Source organism: Fundulus heteroclitus, chromosome 20, assembly GCF_011125445.2.
Source record: "Fundulus heteroclitus isolate FHET01 chromosome 20, MU-UCD_Fhet_4.1, whole genome shotgun sequence".
Classification (NCBI taxonomy): domain Eukaryota; kingdom Metazoa; phylum Chordata; class Actinopteri; order Cyprinodontiformes; family Fundulidae; genus Fundulus; species Fundulus heteroclitus.
The window spans coordinates 46,890,811-46,916,183 of NC_046380.1; the positions used below are offsets into that span (position 1 = coordinate 46,890,811).

A 25,373-nucleotide genomic window follows, 5' to 3' on the forward strand; every position below is an offset into this window, starting at 1 on the left:
AGATGTAGTTACATGTGCTACTGCAAATATGTTCAGATATAACAAATCAGCACCTTAACCACACACTTGTCACAAACAAGGCAGTTTTTCTTGGCAGAATTGGTCGAGTTGATTTAAATCAGTGAGTTTCCTGACATGGAGCTGGCTTTTTAAGCATAGCCTATTAAATCCACATTAGTGTTGAGTCTGGAGCCATTGCTCAGGCTTGATGTTAGCCTTTGAAAGTGTGTTTGTGAATATTGTCCTGTGCTTTCAATTTGTTAGCTGTTGATTTGAGGTAAAGTTAAAAATGTTTCCACTAGTCCATCATTTGCCCCATTTTTGCAATGCACCAGTACCACTGGCAGCAAAGCGTTGTGTGTTCTTAGCTTTGAAAACCTCCCCTTGACTCCTCCAAACATTCTTCAGGTTGTGTTTAAACAGCCCAGTCTTTGTCTCTTCTAACAATAAAACCTGTTTTCAGGAGAGATTTGGCTTGTCCATGTGGGAGAGTGGAAAGTTCAGGCCAGCTGGAAGGTGATGATTTCGGAGCTGGTGCTTCTTTCTTGGTCTGCCACCCCTCAGTCCGTGGAAATGCAAGACTGTGGACAGTGTCGCTGGTCCTCCAGCAGTTGTCTCGTACTGCCTTTGTGATCCTGGGTTCTTCTTAAACATTGTAACCAGTTTGGGTCAGATGAGAGACACTTTTACACAACTGCTCCAACAGGAAAATGATCCCAAACACACGTTAGACGTGCTTTTGGAATTGATGAATATCAACTTTCGGGATGTCTCCTACTTGGATCCTGTTGAAAGTTTATGGACAAAGGTTAATGCAGTCTGTGCCATGATGAACACAACCAACTTAGTGAGCCCTCCTAACTGCGATGCAGAATGTTTAAATATCCTGGCAGAATTATGCCAGACGTTTGTTGATGGTCCCAAAAAATGTTCTTTGCTTCTACAACTTCTACAACGACCATCATGTAGTGTGTAACAAATTGTGCCAGCTAATGTTGAATGTGTCCTCAGATGGTGATAACGTACGACGATCAGTTCCTGCTGACGGTGTCTGAAGACGGCTGTCTGTTGATTTCAAAGATCATCGACAAAGAGGGTCGAGGACTGAAGAGTAACAGGCAGATTGTCCACACCGAGGAGATTCTTGTTACAAAGGCCGATCTGGAAGAGAAGGTCTGTTTTTCTTCTCACGTTTAAAACACTCAAAGATTACAGCCACCCAAAACCTCACAACACTTTCTGTTGTACATTTACTGTGCGTATGACGTGGCAGCGGTTGTTTATTAACGGTAGAAGGCAATGCCAACGTTTTCCCACTGCACCTGGTAAGATCAGCTGAAATGGTTGTCGTTTTCCACCGTACTGGCCCAACCTGAGTGAGACGGGCCACAGCTCGCTACAAAGCCATTCATGGCCAGTTATGCTAGATTTAGACTGCATCCTGTTTTTATATTTGCTGGAGGAAAATAATTCACTACAATATAAGGTACTGTATATTGATCATAATCATTTCTAAGAATAATTTAGGAAATGTATGTGATGTATACAGAAAAGCCTACGGCCACTGATCTTATATTTCCTGTACAGAACCAAAATAATATGTGATGAGATGTGTTAAGACTATAGAGTATGTGTTCAACACAGTCATATGAGTAAACACAGTTCCAGACAGAAATGAATTCATTCGTGATGGACTTCACATTCTTTTACAGCCTCTAAAGATGCTCTAAACAGTTCTGTATTAATGGTAGAATGATTACACTACAAACAACTACAGTACATTTCATAAGCAACAACTAAGTGCCCAAGTGTCAATTTACTGGGGATTTTTCAATGATCAACACAGGGTCAAAATAATACATACAGTATAGGCAAAAATACTTGACATACCTAAAATGCCCTAGGATGACATTTGCTGTGAATAAACACTATGAAAACAAGCAAAAACGAGAATATTAATAGGTTAAAGAATAGCAGGACGTTGCTGATCTAACATTTGCAGCCACCGACAGGCATCTGGACATTTGTTAACTTTGTTTTGGCATAGCTGGTAGTACATTTTTATATGTTGGTTATTTTCTAGGACCGACCTGGCTTTTTGACCCATTCCTTAATAGACTTTCAATTTCATTCAAGTACGGGTCGTCCCACAAGCTTGATTTTAATATATCTGTTCTATAAGCCGTTCACATGTGGGTTTGGAACTCAACATTTTCAAACATCTGAAAAAACTGTCGATCTAAAGTGAAAGTATTGGCTCAGATGTTCATGCACAACCAAGGCCAATCAGACACTGGAAACTGCTGGAACATCCAGGGCTCCATTTAGACTCCTGCTGTCTAGGATTGGATGGCTCACACCTAAATGTGATCCTCTACTATGTACAGTTAAAGGCAGGGAATGTTACTTAACATATTTAGATTTATTTTATTATTTAGATTCAATAGTTTCATTTATTTTCATCATATTCCTCCATATTGTGTGTTTACTAAGAAAGCATAATTAAAAGAAGTCATGAATCGATAGTAAAATGAAGGCTTCAGCAGTGGTTCCAGAAAAGCTGAATCAATCCTCTGATCATTTACAAACCGTAGTACTAAAGCTGATCGGTGCTTTCTACAGAGACAGCAGAACACATCCTCTGAACACGCTGCTTCAGCTTGACTCAACATAAAGATGAAAATGTCAAAAATACAATGATCACTTTACATTTAGATTCTTCTATAACACTTGTCTAGTTTCCTTATCTTGGCTAACTGATAGAAAGTAATCGACTGATCACAGGTTTAATCCAGTTTCCTTTTCTGTGCATCTTAAAACAAGTCATTAAGGGATGCACTGACATGTCAGAACTGACATCTCACACCTTAATAGGCAAAAAAAATAAGACATTTAGTCAACTTCCAAAGCAGTCAAAAGCTGCTCATAATGTACCAAAACCACTTGATTTGCTGCTGCTGCTGCTGCTGCTGCTGAGAGTTAACCCTGCAGAATCCACCACTCTAAGAATGGTGACAGGTTAACACGTAGGCTACCTTTAACAACCAAGGGTCATAGATCCAGAACCTTGATATCTGCAGATGGATAAAATGTCCAAGAAGAGCAAAAGACCATTAAATCTGTACGAGATGCAGTATAAATCTTCAGAAAGATCTTGTGTTTGTTTTAGGCTCACAAAATGTTAGAGCTGAAGATGCATCTGGAGGAGTTGCACATGGAGAACGAGTACCAGCTCCGCCTGAAAGAGATGAACTACAACGAGAAGCTCAAAGACCTGTCAGACAAGTTCATCCAGGAAATTAAGTCTCTGAAAACAACACAGGAGGTATGCTGCTGTTGGTCAAACACGCCTGCATCTATTACAAGGTCCACTGTGAAAGAATACTTGGTGTTTTGCTTTTCAGCACCGTCAATCAGTCAAACTCCTGTTTTAGGTTGAGAACAGGACAGACACAAAAACACTAGAAACTCCCACATCTAAAATGATGACACTAAGTAAACACACAGACAACACAAATAACTGTACTGATAATAAAAGGGAGTGAAATCCGTCATCTATGAAGAACGAAAGATTGTGGACACAATCGTGTAATTAGTCTAACTAATCATGGTTAGGGAGGGATGGAGGGATGGAGGGATGCAGGGACAGGAGGGATGGAGGGACAGGAGGACGGATGATCTATGAATTCTGAGCCGTGATTAAAAGTAATCCAATCCAATTTATTTATGAAGCATGTTTAAAAACAATAAATGTTTGACCAAGTGAAGTGATCCACATTAAGAGTATACCAGAAAGCAGAAAATCACAATAAACTATCCAACAAGTTATAAAATCTTAAACTGAGGTCTCTGCACTGGACTGGGAGAGAAACTATTGCTCTCTATCAATGCTCTTGGGATGACTAAAAAAAATTTTGGGTTAAGACTGTTGTACAGTAATACACTGTTATTTAATGTGTAATAAATAACTCTGTCTGTTAGGTATTGTTCGGTGAATATCAGCCCGAGAACTGATATCAGGACAATTGTTAAAAGGGATGAATTCGGGGACTAGCGAGTAGCGATCTTTTAACAGCAAACTCTGCTCACATATAGAATAAAGGAGTGACAACTTCTCTTCAAGTTCAATCATTTATTAACAGAAATAAAATGAACATCCAGAGAACATCACTATAGAATGCTGTTTATCTGAATTAACACAATATTTCAATCAACAAATCCTCTCTTCTAGGCTAGTGAAATTTAACTAAAACTACTGAGCAAAATGAAGATAAAAAGAAACTAAGCTAAGGAACTATGTACATCCAAAAGAAACAAAAGACAAAACAAAGTAGTTGATCATCATCAGAATAATTCAGCGAATCCTGGTTCACTGCAGATCTGAGTTAGGGTTAGGAACCAAAGTTCAACTTAAAGAACATGGAATGGAGTTAAATTAGCTTTACAAATTTAGAACAACATTTGGTATGTGTTTCAACCTATTCACAATGCAAATCAGGAGTTAAACAAAACATTATTTGATAAAATAACATTTTAAAGAAAGGTTTTCTCAGTAAAAATCTGTAAACTATAGGGACGCTTGATTTTACTAATGCAATTATACCTCCGGGGGGCTAGGGGTCGCTAAAATCGGTTACGTCTGAAGTTATACAAATCGCCTTTAAATCGACATTAATATTCCGTATTAATGCTGTAATAACGAAGGAAACGTTATGCTTGAACAAGCCGTAGTTGAATATCTGGAAACCGGATTTTACCGGAAGCTAATAGCATTTAGGCTAGGGGACTTTCGGCGCTAACTTTAAAAAAAACTTTGGCTTTAATTTAGTCGTAATACACCAGGTAACACAGACATCAATATATCATGAGTGTATACAACTCTTGTGGAGATAACGATTGTTATAACCATAAAACACACTCGAATTACATTGGCAATGGCATGGTATCAACATGCTAACGGGATCTATGTCGGTCAGCTCCATGTGTTTAAAAACACCATGTGGACGCATTACACAAACCTTCCAAACAACCATTTATCTTTCCCTGTTTATTTCTCTGCCAAAGCTGTCGGTGCCTCGTGTGAGTTCTGTTCACAGGGGATAGCTGCTTAGCAGCGGCAGACATGCGGCTCTGAGCTAGCCGAAACGTGGTCGGAGTAGGCCGGTCCGAGGCCCTGCAGCGGCGACTCCAGATTGGCTTTTGCTATCAGGTTGAAATACTGGGGTCCTGTGTCGGCTTTAGGCCGCTCCACGTTGTCTGAAATCAACTTCTCTGATTCGGCCCGGCAGTTTCTCCGATGCCAGTCAGGTCCTCCACTCCACAGAGGACGAGAATTTCCCCCTTTGGTACATGTTGTTGAAAATTCAATCTGAATTTTGCCATGGTGCGATGGCATAACAAGACCGTTCACACCAAATGCGAACAAGGTGAATGGAGCGAGTGATTTAAATGTTATCCCTATATAAAGTAAAGTGCCTTGAGATGACATGTATCATGAGCTGCCGCTATATAAATAAAATTGTATTTAAAGCTGTGAAAGGAGCAAATTCATATTTGGCAAAGCAAAGCACGTGTTTTGGGCGACACAAATAGCAAAACTGCGAACGGTGCAGTGGACGCGCTACTAGAGCAAAGGACAATGTCACTCGAGTTCACTCGAACTGAACGTTTCTGTCAGTTCGCATCGTGTTAAGGATTCTTCTGGTCCATTTAGTTAAGCGCAAAAATGTTTTTTAATGTTACATATTTAGACAGTAAAATGAGGCTATGTTTCTATTGATCAGTGACTGAATTACTGACTGAAGACAGATGGAAAGGCCCTCTGCAGCAGGGACGTAACACATGTAGCTGGTGTCCTGGAGGGTGGTCTGTCCCCCGACGCCGGGGCTTACAAAAATGATACTTCCACCTGAGCTGTGGATCTCTGCAGCTCTTCCAGGGTTACTGCTTCTCTTATTAATGATCTCATTCTCCACCCTGTCAGTCTGGGTGGACGTCCGTGTCCTGGTAGGTCTGCAGGTGGTCCATCCTCTCTCCATGTCCAGATGATGGATGGATCAGAGCTCTGGGAGACGTTCAATGCTTGGGAGGTTGTTGTAGAACCTGACCTGCTTTAAGCTGCACCAGAACTGCTGCGTTCCTTGGTCTTCAGAAGGCTGATGTTGACTAACGTTCCAACAAACATCTGAGACCTGCACAGAACAGCTGCATTTATATTCTGATTTAATTACACATAAGACTCAATACTGAAAACACAAGAAATGCTGCTGTGGAAAGGAGGCACGGGGTCAGAGGTCAGCTCCTCAGGTCCAGGTTCTTCAATTGGACCTGATAACACTGGAGGAGAGAGAGGAGTCATCTACGGATGGGAGAGGCCATCCATGTGGGGGAGTTGTGGCTCATTCCAGGGCAAACTACAACTTTCTGCAACCTGCTGTATCCAAGAAGACGGAGGAAGAGAGAGCAGAGCGGAAAGAAATACGACCTGCAGAGTAACCAGACACCCGCTGCTCCCTCCTCCCTTTTCTTCAGTCATTTGTGTATTAAATCCCTCCTTATAGTTCAATCATGTTGTTACACACATATATATATGCTTAGAGCACTGTTAGAAGATACAGTGGGCTTTTGGCAGCTTGTTGGGAGTTTTTGATGTTTTTTGGGGCTGAGAGGTTCCAGAGAGGTTCTTCTGCAGAGCGGGACCAAAGCTTTTTTAGCCCCTTGTCATCTCTGCTTTTTATTTATTTATTTTTATTTTATTTATTTATTTATTTTATTTTTTCCCTTCTGCTTTTTAGGCGCACCTAAAGAAGAAGCTTTTATCATTCTTTTATAACCTTGTGTTTTCGGTGTTTGTTCTTTTTAATCTTTGGTAAATTTTCTCCTTTTTTGATCACATTTTATTTACTCAAAAGCCTCGTCTCTTGGAGTTTTTCTTTTGGACAGTGTCCTTCCATCCTTTAATCATTGTTTGGTTCTTGACTGGCTAATAAAGTAAAGGCACATGCTGAGGGTTTTAAGATGATTTAGTTTTAGCTCCCTCACACCGTAGGGATCAAAGAAGGAGTCGTCTCTAAAGGAGTACAGAACTTAAAGGGAGACGGTCCAGAAACCGCAGGGAAAACTGCTCTCCCTAAAAAGACAAAGACAAAGACAAAGTAGTCCCTCTTGCTGGGGTTATCATCATTCTGGCTCTGTTCTCAACAGGTTTCCACATTTCTTCTCATTTCCAAGAGTCTTATATCAAGAGCAGCTATGTAGGCTTTATTTACTATTTACGTTTGACTGATTTATTTGTTTTAGTTTTCTTTCTTTTTTGTCTTTTAAATCCCCCACTCTACTAAGCTTGATTTGGACATTTATGTATGTATGTAAACTCTTTAGCATAGGATAAGTGTTAAGGTGTATATTCTGCTGGGACCTTTCAGATTTATCTGATTAACTATTGACCACTGGTTAAATTTGATTATGAGGACTAGGCTTGGGTTAAACAGGGCCAGGTAGAGCAGGTTGATTGGACAATACAAATGCACATTACACTTTCCACCTATTCTTCTAATCTGGACCTTGCAATTTACACTTGGGGATTGTGGCTCAGTGTGAAAAGCAGTAATTTCACAAAAGTTGTACGTTGAATTTCCAGCTTCCTCTTGCCACATGTTGACGTTCCCCTGGCCAAGACACTCAACCCCAAGCTGCCTACTGCGTTTTGGTGTTTTGGTGTATAAATATGTTGGTGTTAGTGGGTGTGAGTGGGTGACTGTGGCTCCGCTGCTTTGATTGGTCAACATGAGTACAAAAGAAATATATGAATTTAGTCCACTTATGTGCTGTCCCATAAATTCTCATCAGGTTTTGGCTTATGATGTGACAAAATGTGAAAAGGTTCAAGAGGAATGAGTGCTTTGGCACGACGCCGTACGTAATGGTAAAAAATCCTCCGTAGCAAGTATTCAGCATCATCTGTGGCTGTGCTAAGGTGTCCTGGTACTGTCTGCTTTATTGCTAGATTCCAATAATCCTTCTGATTCTGAAGATTTTAAAGATTTTTTCTTTTCATTCTTGATAACTACATTTATAGATGCTGAAAACAGAAATGGAGAGGCGGGAACACGAGACTCAGCATAATTCTACAGAGTCTGCAGTGAAACACTCCAAAGACCTGAAGGACTTGGGTAAGAGGAGGACAACACCAGTGACCATTCAGAAACCTTACCTCTCTAATCCTTCATGGGATCACATGTATCAGTTTTTAATCCTCCACAGAGCAGTCCTATACCTCCAAGCTGATCGTGGAGCATAACAAGTATGAAGATCTTCTGCAGCGGCATGAACAGATGCAGGAGGACTACCAAAGGCAGCTGAAGTGTGCCGAGGACAGCAGACGGCAGGCTCTGGTGGAGCTCACACAGACCTATGAGGCCAAGCTGCAGGACAAGACTCAACGCCTGGCTCAGGTCAGAAACAATGAGGAGAAAAGTCACAGAAAGCTGGTACCGCTCAGTTTAGTGGGACTTTTAGTGCTTTCATTTACAAACAGTGTCAGGAGGAGGCTGAGCACAAGTTACGTGAGTTTGAAGAAATCAGAAGGCTGGCAGAGGAGGAGGAGGGGAAGAAGATGGATGCCATCCAAAGCAAGTATGAGAAGCTACTCCTCTCAGAGAGAGAGGAACAGACCAAGCTGAGGGGAAGCAGTGGTGTTATGACCCAGCAGGTGACTTCAGCTTTTAAAGCCACATTTTACTGCAGCTAGTGCCATTTACCCCTACAAAATAAGAGCTTTTTACTTTTGGTCACACAGCTCTACAGTCTGCAGAGGCAGATTGATGACCGCATGGAAGACATAAACAAGATGAAGAAGGAACGGCAGGGTCTGACGGGCTTTATCCGCTCCCTGGAGAGCGACATTGTTGTCCTGAGGAGACAGATCTCTGAACATGAGAAGACCAGCCAGGACAAGGTGACTGAGGAGCAGGTTCCTGCATCCAGCACCACAGACAACGTGTTTAATGCACCCAAAAGACAGAATTCCTCAGATGAGGAGCTGAAAGCTGTCTGTAAGTGAGCATGTGCACTGAACATGCCACCTTTGTTCATTCTCGCACAGGACAGGACCACATCTGACCTGAAGATCATGAACCAGGACCTGGAGAAGCTGAAGTTCATGCTGGAATGCCAGTTAAGCGATCTGAAGAAGCAGATCGAGCCCCAGCAGGATGAGCTAACTGAGAAAGCACACAGGATCCTGAAGGTGTGTGAGAGGGAGCTTTAAACACAGTGGGAAGAAAATCCAGCTTTGTGTGGCCTGGACACGCAGCGGCTGGATGTTCTTCCCAAAGCCTTTAAAAGCTGGGCCTCATGCTTCTCTGCACCATTCTGACTTCAGTCCAGTTCTTCAAGTGAGACATTTGATGTTGAAATGTTAGCTTTTACATAACATGGAATGACATTGATAAAGCTGCCTATGATAATGTTCTGATCTTCAGTGACAGCAGATATTTCAGATATTTTGACCTGAAGTATTAGAGAAGGCATACTTCAGATCTTAGATTGGACAGAATGACTGATTAGGGGAAGACACGTCTACATTATAGTCTGATCTTCTCCACCAGCGTGATGAAGGGAACACGGACATCATACTGAGCATACCTGTGAATTGGTCCTATTTAATGTCTGTGTTTATTCCTACCTCTGGGAACTCCTTTCAGACAGCTGGAAAACCATTTTAGGGAACTAAACTCATGAAGCTCATGGGGAGAAGGCCAAGAGTGACTAAAGCAGGAATCAAAACAAATAGTGTGTGTGTGATTCACATTTTTGGGTTTCATACATAATCCTATAAACATGGAGTCATAGTTTTGATGTCTTCACTATGTATCTGAAATGTAGGAAGTCATCAAAATAAGGAAAATCCATCGAAGGACAAAGGTGAGTCCGATCTTCTGACTGGTGATGCAGAATAAAGTTGGCCAGGAAAGACAATACCTGATTTGAGGGTTGATTTAGTTTTTGGTTTCACTTTATTCTTGTTTCTAGCTTTTTGTTTTCGTTTTTGCTCAGCTTTATATTCTGTGAACTGCACTTTATCTAGACGAATACTTTGCAATGTGTTGGATGCATGAGGATCCATGCACATGTTGAGTGCTGCACACTGAGCTCTATTATCCACTGGAGTGCTAATAGCTGCTGTTAGAACGAGTCGCTGTGAAGCCACCAGCCGCCATATTGGTACTCCCTATTTCCCCCAGTAACTAGGGAATATGTGGCTACAGCATCGAATAACGAGGATTTTCTCATGTTAAGGGCTTAAAACTTTTAAAATGTCAAATGCCATATACTTTTATGTTATGTTCTAAAACTATCAAGTAATGAGAAAGTCATGTGCTGAAATATTTAGCATTTTATTTATTTAAATATATATATATATATATATATATATATATATATATATATATATTTTTTTTTTTTTTTATTTTATTTTTTTTTTTAATATGAATAACATGTAAAATATTTCAGCACCTAATTTCCTAGTAGTTGATAGTGTTAGTACATCCACTGACTGTAGAATTACCTGTGAAACGTTTTCACTCAGCCAGAAAACTGCTTGTTGTTATAACCAAATCCTGTGGGATTCTGGGAGAGTAGGGAGGAGCAAGATGGCGGCCAGTGACTTCAGTTTTTTGGCAAAATCAGGCCTCCAGTGTGTAATATAGCTCAGTGGTGCCGCATGTCCACACATGAGCCCTGTGGACTTTGATTTGTGTTTGACCCGATTAAGATCCAGGCAGGTTGGAGATCAAGTTCAAGTGTGCAGGCTGCTGTCTGTCCGTGTATGAACAGAATATATCCAATCAGTGATCCCTGTTCAACAGCTGGAGGAACAGCTGGAGGAGATTACCAAGAGCAACTCTAAGCTGAAGTTAAGCATGTCTGACCTGAGGCTCAAACTGAGGAGCAAAGACAAAGAAGTGCAGAGGGAGACGCAGAAGGTCAGCACAGACACCCAGAGTACATTTAGTTTCTCCAGAATGCTGCTTTAAAGGGAAAGGCATCAGCTAGAACTTCAGGACCTTAACATGAAACAGAAACATCCTGCATTCTTCTGACTGATGCTGTTTACTGAGACAGGAGTGAAGTCTGCCTCTGACAACTTTGTGCGTACAGGTGAAGGATTTGGAGACGCTTCTTGAGCGCCTCAGGTGTGACCTTCACGGTTGTGTCGGCCTCATCCAGGAGCCCAGGAAGCTGAAAGACCGCATCCTGATGATTTACGGCCGATACGGCCCCCACACCGACGCTGTAAGTGCTGGCTGCATGCTTCAGCTCAGGAGCATTAGAGAGGCGGGACTGCTCAGTGGATGATGTGATGTGTTCAAGGGTGAGAGGAGCAGTTCAGACGACCATGTTGTGAAGACGGTGTGCTACCAACGGGATCACCTGGAGAAGACCGTCAACAGCCTTCAGATGAAGCTGCTCCAGTCTGCCAAGGAGCACGACAAAGTCTACCTGAAGCTCATGAAGGTGAACATTACCTTCACAGAGCAGACAGCAAACACAAGTGGTTCTAGAGCTTTGCAATCAGGCTGAGGAAAAGTTCAACGTTCCAAAGAATAGATAGTAGCTGGCCTGGGACTAATCACTAAATCACACTGAAAGATGGTGAGTTGCTGGGAAAGTAGAAGTTTAAATAATTAGCCGGAGCTGATTCATTTATTCTAACATACTCCTGCTGCAGCCATGTTTCTGTGACACAAAATAAATCATTAATGTCAGTAAAGGCTTTAAAGAAAGAAATGTTCTGTTTCATAAAGCACATTTCATTGGTTTAATTATGTTCAGTCAGAGTAGCATTAAATTTTCTGACCTTTTTATGATTTAATCTGTTTAGTTTTGGCCGTGGGAAAGACACCGTCTCAGTGGGGTGATGGGTGGGTGACAGGACAGAAGCTGCAGAGAGGACTCTGTTCCTGGTCTGGACCCTGGGCTGGCAGCATTTAGGACAACTAATAAATCCACCATGTTCTTAGAAAGAAGAGCTGCACCATCCCATCCCTGCTCTCTCAAAGAACACAATGAAAAAAAGGGAGCATTTTAAAAACAAATCTATGTATTTAACAGGTTTAAAACAGCATGTGAAATGAATCTATCAGTGTAGAAGTTTTCATGAAGATTACCCTGCTTCTAACTGCTGGGCAGCTTTCCATGTTTCCTCTGGTATTGGGATTCTTCATCTGGTGTGAGGTTGGAGACCTGCCGACCATCACCACAGTCCTGAGGTCCAAAAACGCACATTTCCAGACACAACAAACACCTTGGTATGAATACCAATCATTTTGGACTACTGGGGCCTTAAAGCGGGCCAACAACCTGCTGCGCAGTGTTTCACACACACACACACACACACACACACCGTGGGGAGTAGAAAAAGGGGCGTTGTGTGAAAATGTGCAGCAGCAACACAAACTTTGTCAATGAGCATTCTGGGCAGTGGGGAGGATCAACAGGGTGGGACCAGCAGATTAGCTCCTAATAAACCAGGAGTGAGCTTTCCTAAGGTTCAGACACGTGTCTGGAAATGTCTGCGTAAAGTTGTGTGTAACCGTGTGTGTGGCTGATGGTAGAAATCAGAGGGAGCGTGTTTTCAGAGACAACCTGAGCAGACCAGTTAGTTTATATTCTGAGTTTATTTCAGAATATAATCTGAGCTACAGCTGCACTCATACTGTTCTAGGGTACCATCTGTAAATTCATTTGCTTTTATCAATAGAGCATTTTCATTTAATGTACTGGATGTGCTATGAGATGCACCAACATCAGTAACTTAGGGGGAGGGTAGTAACTTATCCGTTTATATTTAATGCATTAAACTGTCATTATGAAGGTTACATATTGAATCACATATTCAAATGTATAACATAGCAATGGTTCCCAGCATTGCCACACTTTTTATGCTGTGTGATATTAATAGAAAAGGCTTTTAGCTCGATTCATACCTTCAGCCAACTTCTAACCAGCTACTAACCTCATAGGACACAAATAACATCAGGCCATTAATATTAGACACAAACCTCAGTTACATTAGGTATTATAGTTTTCTTCATTTATTAAAAGCTTTCCTCATACTACTGACTGACCCCCCCCCCCCGGGGTCTGACGCCTCTAAGGTGGACTTTTGGTTTGGTAAAGGTTCTGAGCTTTGTGAACCTTCAGACCAAACCATTAGAATGACGATGAAGTGCAGGAAGATACCGATATCAACTTTTAAAACACAAAGTGCCTCCGCCACATGAAGCACATGCTAATAGTGGCTGTGTTCTCTGCAGGAGAACGTGACTCTCATTGCTGAAATCAATGAACTACGCAAGGAGCTGCATTGTGTGAGGACCAAGGCTAAGGAAGACCGCGTTCAGCTGGGCCTCCTGAAGAAGTCCAGGTCCTGTCCCAGCTCCAAGGAAGGCCCTAAAGAGGAGCCTCCACACCAAGACATCAGCTGATCTCCCTGTAGGGAAGGCTGCTGGCTTCTGGCCATGTTGACCCAAAGGAAAATGGATTTCATGCACAGAAGTTATCGAGAAGTTACTTCCAGGGTTTCTGTACAAGCTACAAGAAGCAGCTAATTGGAGGGTTACACAGTGGGGGTGTACTGGAGTGACTGTAGTGGAGAAAAAGGGACGGTCAAAGAAACATGTAGAGTCCAGGACGTTGTGGTTCTGTCTGGTGCTGGTTCTGGGAATAAATGTACACATTTACACAATCTGAACATTACATGTTTTCCTAAAGTCCAATATCTTTATTCATTCATTTTCAATACAGCTGTAGAAATAACATCTAACACAACAGTGGAAATAACAGGTAAGAAGACTGGAAAAGGAGGAGAGAGAAATCAGAAGTCAGCAGACATCTTGGTAACGTTGACTTTCAGGTCTGAGATGTGCTGCTCGATCCTCTTGTGCAGCTCATCCATCGACGTCGACAGTTCATCATACACCGCCTGGACACAGATGGAAAACGTTCCACCGTCAAACCAACCATCAGGTGCTCCTCCTCCTCCTCCTCCTCATCATCATCTTCATCAACGTACCTGCGCCTTCTCCGTCTCTTTGCTGCAGACCTCTCTCAGGCTCTTGATCTTGGCCTTCAGCTGCTGGGTCTCTCCAGTGATCTCCTGGATTTTATCCGCCATCTCCTCCCGTTTCTGCTGGATTTGGTCACACTGCCTGGAGAACAGCTCATGTTAGGTTCCAGATGTTTGCTGGTGTAAATGCCATGTGTGCTGATCTTTAAGCTGGTACCCCAACACTTCTTGGACGTGCTGCTCCTTCATCTCTCTCTTCTTCTGTCTGCGGATGTTCTGTTTGCACTCCTTATCCAGCTTCATGCCCAGAACTCGCTTCAGGTGAACCTCCTCGTTGCAGAGTCTTTTCAGTTCCTTTTGCATCTTCTCATTTTGAGCCACCAGCTCCTGGCACTGTGGGCGTCAGTTCACATGGAAGCATGAGAGAGAAAAAACAAAAAACAAACACTAGTTAGGCTTTTCCAAAAGTCTAGTTGGTTTAGATGACACCCAGCGGTCACATCTGGTCACATCTGGTCACATCTGACAGCTGTTGTGTTCATTAGTGTAAATACTACAGAGCAAACAGGATCCAGCTGGGCGCGACACGCAGCCTCACACAACGCATCATTCTCCTTTGAACCTTTTCACCAGCTTTCCTCTGCTGTATTGGCATTTCATTTAAATAGAGCAACAGAGATTTCTTTACAAGTAAAAATCTGCAAAGTGTGGAGTGCATCTGTATTCTGCCCTCTGGAGTCAATACTCTGTATGAGCACCTTTGGCTGCAGGTGTCCTGCTCTTTGACCGAACTATTAATACACGAGAATATGCTTTGATGTAAGCAGTGACCCAGTTTTCTCTCATCTGGCGTCATTACAGATCAGGAAGTGGCAAAGATTAGTGAGAATAAAGGAAGATACTGAAAAGGATGAAGAGTGGAAAGGCAGGTGATACAACAGTGGAAGTAAAGTATTCAATGTGACGACCCCACAGCGCTTCACACTACATTCATCCACACGCTGACGGTGGTGAGCTACATTTGTTGCCACAGCTGCCAGACAGAAGCGAGGCCAGCATACAATCGCTGCCACCAGACCCTCTGTCCACCGCTAACAGGCAAAGCAGGTGAAGTGAAGGAGTGGGGGTTTGAACCGGCAACCCTCCAGTTACAGGACAAACTCCTAAGCTCCTGTGCGATAGTGGCGAGCTAGGAGAGACAGCAGCAGCGTTTTTGACTAGGCTGCTCGGTGAGATCTGAGAGAGTGAGGAGATGCCTGAGGAATGAAGGACATGATGGTCTCAGTCTTCAAAAACAACGGAGATGTGCAAAGTTGATGCTACTGCAGAGAAATAATGTGGGCGAGTCACACAACGAGCTCATGGGAAGAAGTAGAGGAAGCTAGCCTGAGGTCAGAAGTGAGCATCTGTGAGCAACAGCATGCTTAAGGCCAAGAAAAAGAACTAAAGAATGCGTGTTTGCTTTGAGGATGGAGAAGTATGTCAGAGGTGTGCAGGACATGTGTGAGAGCTGTAAGACAGGGGTGAGGTGTGCTGGAGGAGTGACAGAGGAGTGACAGAGGAGTGACAGAGGAGTGACAGAGGAGTGACAGAGGAGTGACAGAGGAGTGACAGAGGAGTTCAAGGTGGCAGTGGGACTGCATTGAGGATCAGTTCTGAGACGGCGGACAGGATTCTCTATGCACTGTGATGTTTGCTGATGACGCTGATCTATGGCGAGAGCAGGGAACAGGTTGAGATGAGGGGTTGCCCTGGAATAGAGGACTGTAGGTATGCCGTATGATGGAGGAGACGGAGGAAAACAACGTAGCTCCATCCATCATGTGTGACCAGCTCCCTGTTGCTGCTGAAGAGAGCCACTCCACAGCATGATGCTGCCACCACCGTGTCTGACCTTAGGGCTGCAGTGTTCAGGATGATGAGAATACCTCCACATCTACACATGGGAGCCAACAGCTTTAGTTTCACTCTCACCAGTCCACAATCATGCTGAGTGTCTCCTCCACGGCTGTGATAAACTGTTCGCTGCTGTTCTGACACACGTCTACAGAACAGCAGCGTTTATACTCTGCTTAAACTGCAGCCATGTGGACCGTCACTCATTCAGGGTAATCAGAGCAGGAGGGCTGAATACAAACACTCTCCCCACTTTTCAGGTGTTCATTTGTTCTAAAATAGAAATAGGATCACGTATCATGGCACCACTTTGTGTTGAGTCTAATAAAACCTGTGAAGGCTTGTGGTTGGGATCCCTTTGGCAGGCAGAGGATGAAGAGTGGGAAGCCAGAGTCTACCTCTTTGTGACGCTGCTTGGTGCTTTCCATGCTGGTCTCCAGGTCCTGCAGCAGACCGTACACCTTCTGGAGCGCCGCCTCACTGTGGGTCATGTTCTGAACCCTGTTCTGGATCTCCACCACACACTCGTCTGTCTCTTTCTGAAAACAAAGACCAAAGAGGCGTGTGAGAGATCCCTGCCAGCCTCCGCCTGCAGTCCAGCCTCATCTACTCACTATGGAGTTCTTGATCTTCTTGACCGTCTCCTTCATCTTTTCCATCTGACTCTTCAGCTCCTCTGGAGACTCCACAATCTGAGACTTGAGTCTGGTGATGTCCTCCTTCACTTCGCTGACTTCCACCTTCACCTGGGCCTGAGCCACACACACACACACACACACACACACACACACACACACACACACACACACACACACACACACACACACACACACGTTCATGGACGGCTCAGAAACAGGGGAAGCTGTGACATTCATCCAGGCCAGAATCACGTACCAGCTTCTGCATCTTCTCTGCTATTCTGGTCTTCAGCTCTGCGATGTTCTCGTTTCTAGCATTCTGGAAAGGAAGCAGCTGGATCAGACCTGAACTGAGCGCACACACCAAAGCTTTTCCATGTTGGGCCATGTCCCGTCACCACCTACCACTTCCTTGTATTCGTGCACCGTGGTGGCCTGCACCTCAGCCAGAGCAGCTGCCAGCTCCTCTGCCTCGGCCTGCTGCTCGGGTGGGATGGTCCTGGATGCAGATCACAACATGTCACACTAACTCTCTTTAGTGCTTTAACCTTAACAAGCTCTTAAAAGTAATAATTCACCGCTTACATTTGGGTCTGAACTCTGTGGTTAGGCTGAAGGCAGAAGAATTTTCAACTATATTCAAAAAATATCTGTAACTATATTCAAATATCTTCTGTATTATTAAATATCCAAATATAGGTAAAAAGCACTGAAATGTTTGAGAGTGGAGATGTTCAGGTTTTATTCACCACCACTAAAGGTGCGACTAACCAAGAAGACACTTAGAAATAGAAAGAAGGCGAGGCGGTGCGTGTCTGCCAGACCAGACCGCGGCCCAACAGAACCGGGCTCCTTGCAGAAAACCCAAAAAGATCTGAGCGTGTTCAGACTTACGTTAGCAGCTCGATCTTCCTCTCTGCTTCTTGGATGGCTTTGTTGCAAAGCTGCAGCTTCTCCTTGTCTGCCCTCTGACAACAGGTGGAGGAACACAACCTTTCAGCTTCTTGCTGCCATCAAAGCTTTTCCTTCTCCATCCAGCAGGTCAAAGCTGGACTTTAAACATTTAATTAGATGTACTGAGATTTACATGGCATGTGATAAGCCAACACAAAGCAGAGCTGAACTTTAAAGCAAAGGAAGAATTATCCATAAATACAAAGTGTGGCGAGCCTTTGATTCAGCCTCCTTCACAGTGATACGCTGTTTTTACTGACGCTAAATGACTTAGCAGAACATCTCCACATGAACCTGTGGTGAAGCACGGTGGTGGCAGCATAATGCTTGGAGGAGGCTTTTCCTTATCAGGGTTGATAGGAAGGAGGATGGAGCTCATGTCCATCCTGGAGGAGAAGCTGTCAGAGGCTGCAGAACTGAGACTGGGCTGGAGGTTCACCTTCTAGAAGGACAAGAACCCCCAACATACAGCCAGAGCTATTATGGGATGGTAATCTGCATCAAAGCACGTTCAAATGTTGGAGTGGCCAAAAAGAAACGTCACCACGTGGTGAAACACATGGTGACAATAAAGAATCTTTGAACTGAGAATCTGTGGGCAGACCTGCCAACAGATGGTCCCAGACGTTCCCAGCAGATGTGACTGAGCTTGAGCTGCTCTGCAGGACAGGCTGGAGACATGCTTTCAGTTCCTGGACGTGTGAAACAAGCAGAGCGCTAGCCCAAAACAGGCAGGAGCTCTGTTTGCAGTGAGGGGGGGGGGGGGGGGGGGGGGTTCTAACGTACCCCCTACAGGATTTATGGCAACGATAAACTCCACAGCTTGATGATTACATGCTAGAACAACTAAAGCCTTGTTGATTGTTCCTTCGCCTCTCTTCCTCTGATTACTTTCAGCAGATATATACATGCAAATTAAAAATATGACTGAATATGAATGCTGGGGCTGGGCCACATGGCCTAAAATCAATATGGCGACATATTGAGCCAAAGGAACACTAACCCATCCCTCAGGCTAGTTGTCAGCCAGTTCTAATGATGGTATGATGCACCTGGACTATCACAGCTATCCACATACACATACCACCCCCCCCCCCCCAGCACTCTGCTGTGCCGCCTCCATTCCTCACTGATGGATGGTTTGCTGATGACGGTGTGATCTATGTGTGGACAGTCAGACTAGCGTACGCCTCCATCGTGTCACTAGACCAGAGATCAGACGTGGCTGCAACATAAGCTACAGCTGCTCCTCTTCCTCCCCCAGCTCCTCTTCCTCAACATTTTCTCCACCTCTCCGTGTCCTTGGCTTCTTCTTCAGACTGGATGGGTGGAGTCATGTGACTACAGCATCTTAAAGGGAGCCTACCTTTACCTACAAATATGACTGTTTCTTTCATTTTTATACCAATAATACCGACATGTTGGCTACTGTCATAAATTTAAGCGTCTATTAAATGGAGGAGTTTGTTCTGTTTAGCAATATAAATGCAGTTGTTAATGTAACAGGTGTCCTGGTCCAACAGAGCTGACTATATAAAGGACAGCCACACCTTTCAGATTAGAATATTTAAAATAGGGGGAAAACAAATCAAAAAGCATTTATGTTGTTCCTAACAGTGATCACATAAAGCATCAATGAAACACTAAAGATGCTTGCAGGTTATCTGTCCATACAAGTTTGGCCTCCTTGTCCCGCATGACCTCCATCCTCTGCTTCCTGAAGTGCAGAAAGTTCATGATGCCGCTCAGGATGAACACAGTCTTCAGTTTTTCTGGACAAATAAAGAGACACATGGTAGATCACTGAAGGCGCGGTGTCATGGCACCTTTAAAAACAGCAGCGCTCCAACTGCAGGTTGCTCAGTGCCAGCCACCTAGACAGAGACTCCTGACAAGGTATCCAAACCTTTTCAGAAAGAACTGAGCAAAAGTGCGGTTGAAGCCACTTTCTGCTTCACTGCGGTTACAAAGAGCCAGCAGGACTGATTATGTGACTGTGGGGGGCTGCTGGGTTTTATTTAGGGGAATGAATTCACACTTCTAGCATTTGTCCCAGCTGCTGTTTGGCTGTTCCTCCTTGAAGAGACGCTGGAGTTTAGCTAGACTGCTGCCTTCTGATCAACATCTGCTCTCTTCCTGTGCCTCCTGAGATTTTCACTCGCTCGCCTGGTCTCTCGTTCTCTAGGTTGCATTGACTCTGCTTAGTCTGGTTACCGATTAGAGTTTCAGGGTAATTTCATGTCAGCTACTTTTTTCTTTATTTGACTCTGATAAACTATTTTTTTGTAAAAGCATAAATCCTTGTGTGCTCTGCCTTCATGCTGCCCACCGTATGAGCCTGATGAACACGACAAACGACAGGAACCATCTTTACTTTCCCTACTTTGAGTCAGTCTGCTAGATAAACTATGGCCTGAGGAAGGCGTGGTTTACCTGGATGTAGCGTAGGAAGAAGGGCGGCACAGTAAATAATTCATCCAGCTATATGGACATATTACTGGAAGCAATACGCAGAACACAGAGAACTGCCTGGACTAAATTAAAGGTTAACGATTGAAGGATTATTATAAATTATTAGGTTTTATTAATGCAGCAGAAACATTCTAGGAGGCAAAACTACCACCAAGTTGTTTCAGTGTGTCAACATCAGACTTCAGCTAGAAGCAACTCTAGAAAACCTTGTTGTTGAGATGAAAAGAAGAAGATTCATAATCTGGGGTCGATGTTTGCTGTGAACCCAAATATGTTTAAACTGATTTGTTCATTAATCTCACCATGCAGCGACACAATCACAGCTTTTGCTGGTATCTAGCAGCTCTAACACGAGCACTGAAAGCAAACCTGCAGCCTGCAGAGACTTACTAGGGGCCAGCAGGTCGTTCAGAGAAAAGTCGTACACCATGCACATCGGCAGGAACTGCCTCCTGAGGAAAAGAGCCACATTTTAGAAATGCCGTCTGTAGGAGACCATCAGGCTTCACCACGCTGCGTCTGGCTCGGCTGTCTCCTACGTGTCCATTCACACACGCTGGCAGCAGCGCTCGCTCCTTAAATAATGCCAGACTAAGAAAATCTCTCACATGCGCGTGTAGACACTCAGGATAGCAGCCGCCCCCTCGTGATAGGCCGGATACTGGATGTTCTCCATAAGGGGAACCTGTTGGAAAACAACGCAGACAAGCAGCGGGCGTGATGAAGGCAGAATGTGATGGGAGGGTTGTGGTGGAAGCAGGACTCACCATGGAGTGGCACTCTGGTCTGAAGCGGAACAGGAGATACAGGACTCTCATGTACAGAGTCTGAACTGCTTCTGGCTGCCAACAAGACAAACACAAGACAGGAGCTGAGACCTGGAGCCAGGAGGGGGGGGGGGGGGGGGTCTCCTGTCCCATCCTGACTCTGATGTCCAGGATGGGACAGGAGGACAGCACACAATACATTCATTCAGGGCAATAAATGCATTTCAGCCATTAACTCAAATTTACAATTTATGAAGATTTAGGTTTTGGCTTAGTACAAAGCTTGCTTAGTTAGAACCGTTCTGTCACGTATCTGCACTGTGATGGATGCAGTGCAATAAATAATTAAAAAGAAAACGTTTTTTTTGTCATATTTTGTTTTTTTATCGGGGATATTATATATTTATTTTGAAAAATGTAAGCACAGATGGTCCACGGTGCAAAATGCACAGTACAGATTAAAGTGATTCATTCATATTTACAATTTATTAAGATTCCAATTTTGGAAAATCTGGATTTTCTATCTTTCTTTTTGCCAGTGCGCTCCTTGGCTTTCTCTGAATTTTGCACAATATCAGTCCTACTGAAGGGACAGCGTGTTTAGTAGCAAAAATCTTGCTTTATAAATACAAATTCTGGCAACGTCCAATAACATCACATAAAACATTGACAAAAACAACTTACCAGGACTGATACAGCACACATTTCATGGAAACCCAAGGAGTGCACTGGCAACAAAACAAAAAAGATAGAATATCCACATTTTCTAAAACTTAAATCTGAAATCAAATTTGAAATAATCACTTTAATCTGTACTGTGCATTTTGCACCGTGCACCATCTGTGCTTACATTTTTCAAAATAAATATATAATATCCCCCGTTAAAACGTTTTCTTCCATCACAGTGACAGAATATGTTTAGCTGAGCAAGCTTAGTGCAGATAAATCGTCAGAAGGTTTTTATTTCACAGAAGAAACTGACACGTTCACGGGGAGAAGAAGAGGAAAAGGTAAAAAAAGACACACCTGTGCTGCAAGCTTGGTCATCCAAGTATAACTCTTGTTAAATATTGTTTGATTTCAAGAACTAGACCACCGAGAAAGACGCTGAAGCGACCCGGGCAGACTGGGCTCGCTCCCGCGGTGACCAAGCTCCTCCACCCGATCAGTTTCTGCCAGAGTCAGCCGCCACTTTATGGAACAACACCGCAAATCTCCAAAACAAACCTCCACCTTCCTGAGTCCCAAAGCAGATTTTAAGTAATTTTCATGCAAATCGTTGTTCTTGTCAAACATCGTGTAATGACCACAGAGCGTTAATGTTAACATGATCTAGGGTTAAACAGACATGATTATCCTCATTTTGCTCAGACGTTCTCGGCATGTTGGACTAATGGCGCAGTGATACCACAGGAGAAGACTAGCTGTCATTTCACTGAACGACCAGGCTACAGCAGCGATGCGTTCATCTTCTATCAACACCAAATCTCTTCTAGTTGAGATGGATGCGCGCTCCCGACGCAGGGCTGCAGACCTAGCAGAACCTGACCTTAGCAGAACCTGACCTAGCAGAACCTGACCTAGCAGAACCAGACATAGCAGAACCAGACCTAGCAGAACCTGACCTAGCAGAACCTGACCTAGCAGCAGCAGCAGCAGGGCGTGTGGAGCGGCTTACCTTGGGAACGGGCACCAGGTCCGCTTTGGTGAAGTGTTTGGCCTCCTGGCCGATGAGAACCTCGTTGCGGTAGAAGTTCACTATGTCGTCCACATTGTGGATGGGGAAGGTGTTTTCAGCCATCGCTCTACAACTCCAGCTCTGCCCACATACACACAAACCCAACCGCCTCGCAGAAGATACAAAACTGGCGCCAGTTTCCTTTTGCTTCCGCTTCTTCTTCTTCTTTTGGGATTTTTGATGGCCGTTGGAAAAAAACAACTTGAGGGTGCATTACCGCCACCTACCGGAGAGGAGTGTGAACCGAATGAAAAACAAACAGCCTATCAAATCTTAACATTTCTCACAGGAGAAATGTTGTGGTCACATGCACGGAGATGTGTATCGGGGTGAAACTTAGCAGTTTTATATATATATATATATATATATATATATATATATATATATATATATATATATATATATATATATATATATATATATATATATATATATATCGTTTAGGAAAAACCTCCTAGGAAAGAAAGAAGCATTGATTGTACTGATGGCAAAGATGACACGGAAATGATATTGGGCAATCATCATAATCAATAGAGCACAAGTCTGATAAGTTCTTCACTATATATCTGTGTGTCATAAAACCCATTTTCAGTTTTGTCGATAAACTTTTATATTAGAAAATTTCAATCCATCATGAGACAATGTGATCTTTTGTTAAGATTTCTTCAAATCCATCATTATCTAAACAGTTTCAAACTAAAGAATAAGAATATTTTTACTAAAGTGTATGTAATATATTCAGGTTTTAAATTGACATCAAGACTATGCCGTTTAAATACTTTAAAGAGATTTAAAAAGGCAAACACAGATTATATTTAAAAATAGATCAGATCATTTAATATTGGATGATATTTGGTTAAAACATTGCTCTTTTCAGTGGAGAATCACTAGTTCTAACAAATGGAGATGTTTTGGCTGGAAAAGCCTTTGTAGATATTTTATTTCTCCAACACAGAGTTCACACTTGCAGGTTCTGCAGGCTGTTTAAGAAATTGTGGTGCACAGGGAGTAAAACAATATGAACTGTTCTGATTATGCCTATGAATACAACATTTTGGGAATCTGGTTCAAACTGAACTGGAAGTAATTTTGAATGTGCAGACAACTTTAAATAGGGACAATTATTTGGTTTGTTGTACTCTATAGACATGGAGAAAGAGGTTAAACTTTTGTTCGGCATGCAGATTTGGTAGCACAATAATCCATTAGTAAAAGATGGTTAAAGTCTGTATCTTCAAAGCTGGACGACTGATAAGATGACCGTTCATACTGAGCCCGGTTCTGCCGGAGGTTTTCCTTCCCGTTAATGGGGATTTTTTCTTCTTCAGCTGTCAGTCTGCCCCAGGGCAGCTGTGGCTACTAACAAAGCTCACCACCGTCAGGGTGTGAATGGGTGAATAACTGACTGTAGTGTAAAGCGCTTTAGGGTCGTCAGACTATTTAAAGCGCTATACAAGTACAAGCCATTTACCATTCTATTTACTTTTTCTTTCTTTTCTATAAAAAGGAACAATTTTAATTCCCATTGCAAAGATTTGAGCTAGGATTTTATCATCTTTCTTTTTAACATTTATTTTCCTATTTTACTGTTAACAGCCTGAAATACAGAACACATACTTTGATGGAGGATATTATAAATGCAAAATACAAAGTTGGGTGTGTAAAATAATGTTAAAAAGCAATAAATGAAAAACTTTTAAAAAATTGCAAAGATTTTATTAAGCTGTTAGGATCATAGACACATATAAAGAGTCGTCTTCAAATAGGCCATTACTTTGTAAATTTTCACATACTTGGTTAGCAACTACTTTCTCAAGAATTTTAGATAGGAAAAGAAGATTAGATATAGGTATGTAATTTATTAAGTCATCTTGATCAAGAGAGGGTTTCTTAAGTAAAGGTTTAATAACAGCTACTTTAAAAGCCTGTGGTACATATCCTTTTACTAAAGATAGATTAATCATGTCTAAATTGGAGGTATTAATCAAAAGAAATAACATGGTTGGGATTGGGTCTAACATACAAGCTGAAGGTTTAGATCAGGGGTGTCAAACTCATTCCGATGAAGTCATTAATAGGGCCGGTTGCACGTGTATAGATGATACTTTTGATTTCATTTCAGTTCGGTTTAATTCAACTCAATTCATTTTTTTTTATATAGCGGCAATTCATGAAACATATCATCTCCCTCATACTGAGCAAGCATGGAGCGACAGCGGAAAGGAAAACTCCCCAGTGAACAGTCATCGCAGCTCTTCCTGTGAATAATCACCTTCTTTTTCAAAGAAGCTACATTGTCTAATGCAGAACGCAATGAGGAAGTCACACCGTTAACAAAGACATCTATATTAAAAAGGGGACAGACTCTTTAAAGTTTGATGCAGCATTATCCGATAAAAATCTACTATAATGGAACCCTCTTTTGGGGGTGGAGAACTCAGTTAGATTAAACTCAAATGTTATTTAAAAATGATCAGATAGGACAGGGTTGTGAGGAAATACTGTTAATTCTTCACAATCAATGCCATATGTCAGCACAAGGTCTAAAGTATGTAGCCAAGAGTGCGTCGGTTTATGCACATTTTGAGCAAAACCAATTGAATCTAGGATAGTTTAAAAGGCTACACTAAGGTTATCACATTCTGTGTCAACATGGATGTTAAAATCACCCACTATAATAACCTTATCAGTATTTAACACCAAATCAGATAAGAAATCTGACAACTCATCCAAAAACTGAGTGTAAGGGCCTGGTGGACGATACAAAACAACAAACAGAAGAGGTTTTATTGCTTTGCAGTTTGGATGAGGGAAACTGAGGGTTAAATGTTCAAAAG

The 25,373-nt window shown here is 42.7% G+C and overlaps 2 protein-coding genes across 2 annotated transcripts in view; one reads left to right on the forward strand and one right to left on the reverse strand.

Moving 5' to 3' along the window:
- Window positions 1-13,694, forward strand: part of cfap57 (cilia and flagella associated protein 57) — a 28,129-nt gene extending 14,435 nt beyond the window's left edge. The window contains exons 11-21 of the mRNA XM_012882506.3: window positions 1,012-1,173; window positions 3,170-3,325; window positions 8,078-8,171; window positions 8,263-8,453; window positions 8,537-8,710; window positions 8,798-8,956; window positions 9,104-9,247; window positions 10,869-10,985; window positions 11,161-11,295; window positions 11,374-11,517; window positions 13,320-13,694. Coding sequence (XP_012737960.2) covers window positions 1,012-1,173; window positions 3,170-3,325; window positions 8,078-8,171; window positions 8,263-8,453; window positions 8,537-8,710; window positions 8,798-8,956; window positions 9,104-9,247; window positions 10,869-10,985; window positions 11,161-11,295; window positions 11,374-11,517; window positions 13,320-13,490 — 1,647 coding nt within the window. The 3' untranslated portion in view covers window positions 13,491-13,694. The remainder of the gene's footprint in view (window positions 1-1,011; window positions 1,174-3,169; window positions 3,326-8,077; window positions 8,172-8,262; window positions 8,454-8,536; window positions 8,711-8,797; window positions 8,957-9,103; window positions 9,248-10,868; window positions 10,986-11,160; window positions 11,296-11,373; window positions 11,518-13,319) is intronic.
- A 69-nt stretch (window positions 13,695-13,763) lies between these two features.
- On the reverse strand, window positions 13,764-22,704 carry nuf2 (UF2 component of NDC80 kinetochore complex). The gene is made up of 13 exons (XM_036151996.1): window positions 22,477-22,704; window positions 20,799-20,873; window positions 20,640-20,716; window positions 20,422-20,483; window positions 19,234-19,331; window positions 17,500-17,573; window positions 17,011-17,104; window positions 16,862-16,924; window positions 16,582-16,719; window positions 16,366-16,506; window positions 14,289-14,464; window positions 14,078-14,213; window positions 13,764-13,987 (listed from the first exon to the last, which is right to left on the reverse strand). Exons 1-13 carry the CDS (start codon window positions 22,597-22,599, stop codon window positions 13,880-13,882), a joined length of 1,365 nt encoding a protein of 454 aa, XP_036007889.1. The 5' UTR covers window positions 22,600-22,704; the 3' UTR covers window positions 13,764-13,879.
- Between the last annotated feature and the right edge of the window lie 2,669 nt (window positions 22,705-25,373).

Bases quoted from the DNA above. Each gene is read 5' to 3' on its own strand.
- nuf2 (XM_036151996.1), bottom strand. From the start codon at position 22,599: ATGGCTGAAAACACCTTCCCCATCCACAATGTGGACGACATAGTGAAC. The intron at 16,720-16,861 runs GTACGTGATTCT...TGTGTGGCTCAG, and splicing joins CAGAGAAGATGCAGAAGCTG to GCCCAGGTGAAGGTGGAAGT. The intron at 14,465-16,365 runs GTAGACTCTGGC...TGACGCCCACAG, and splicing joins CCAAGCAGCGTCACAAAGAG to TGCCAGGAGCTGGTGGCTCA.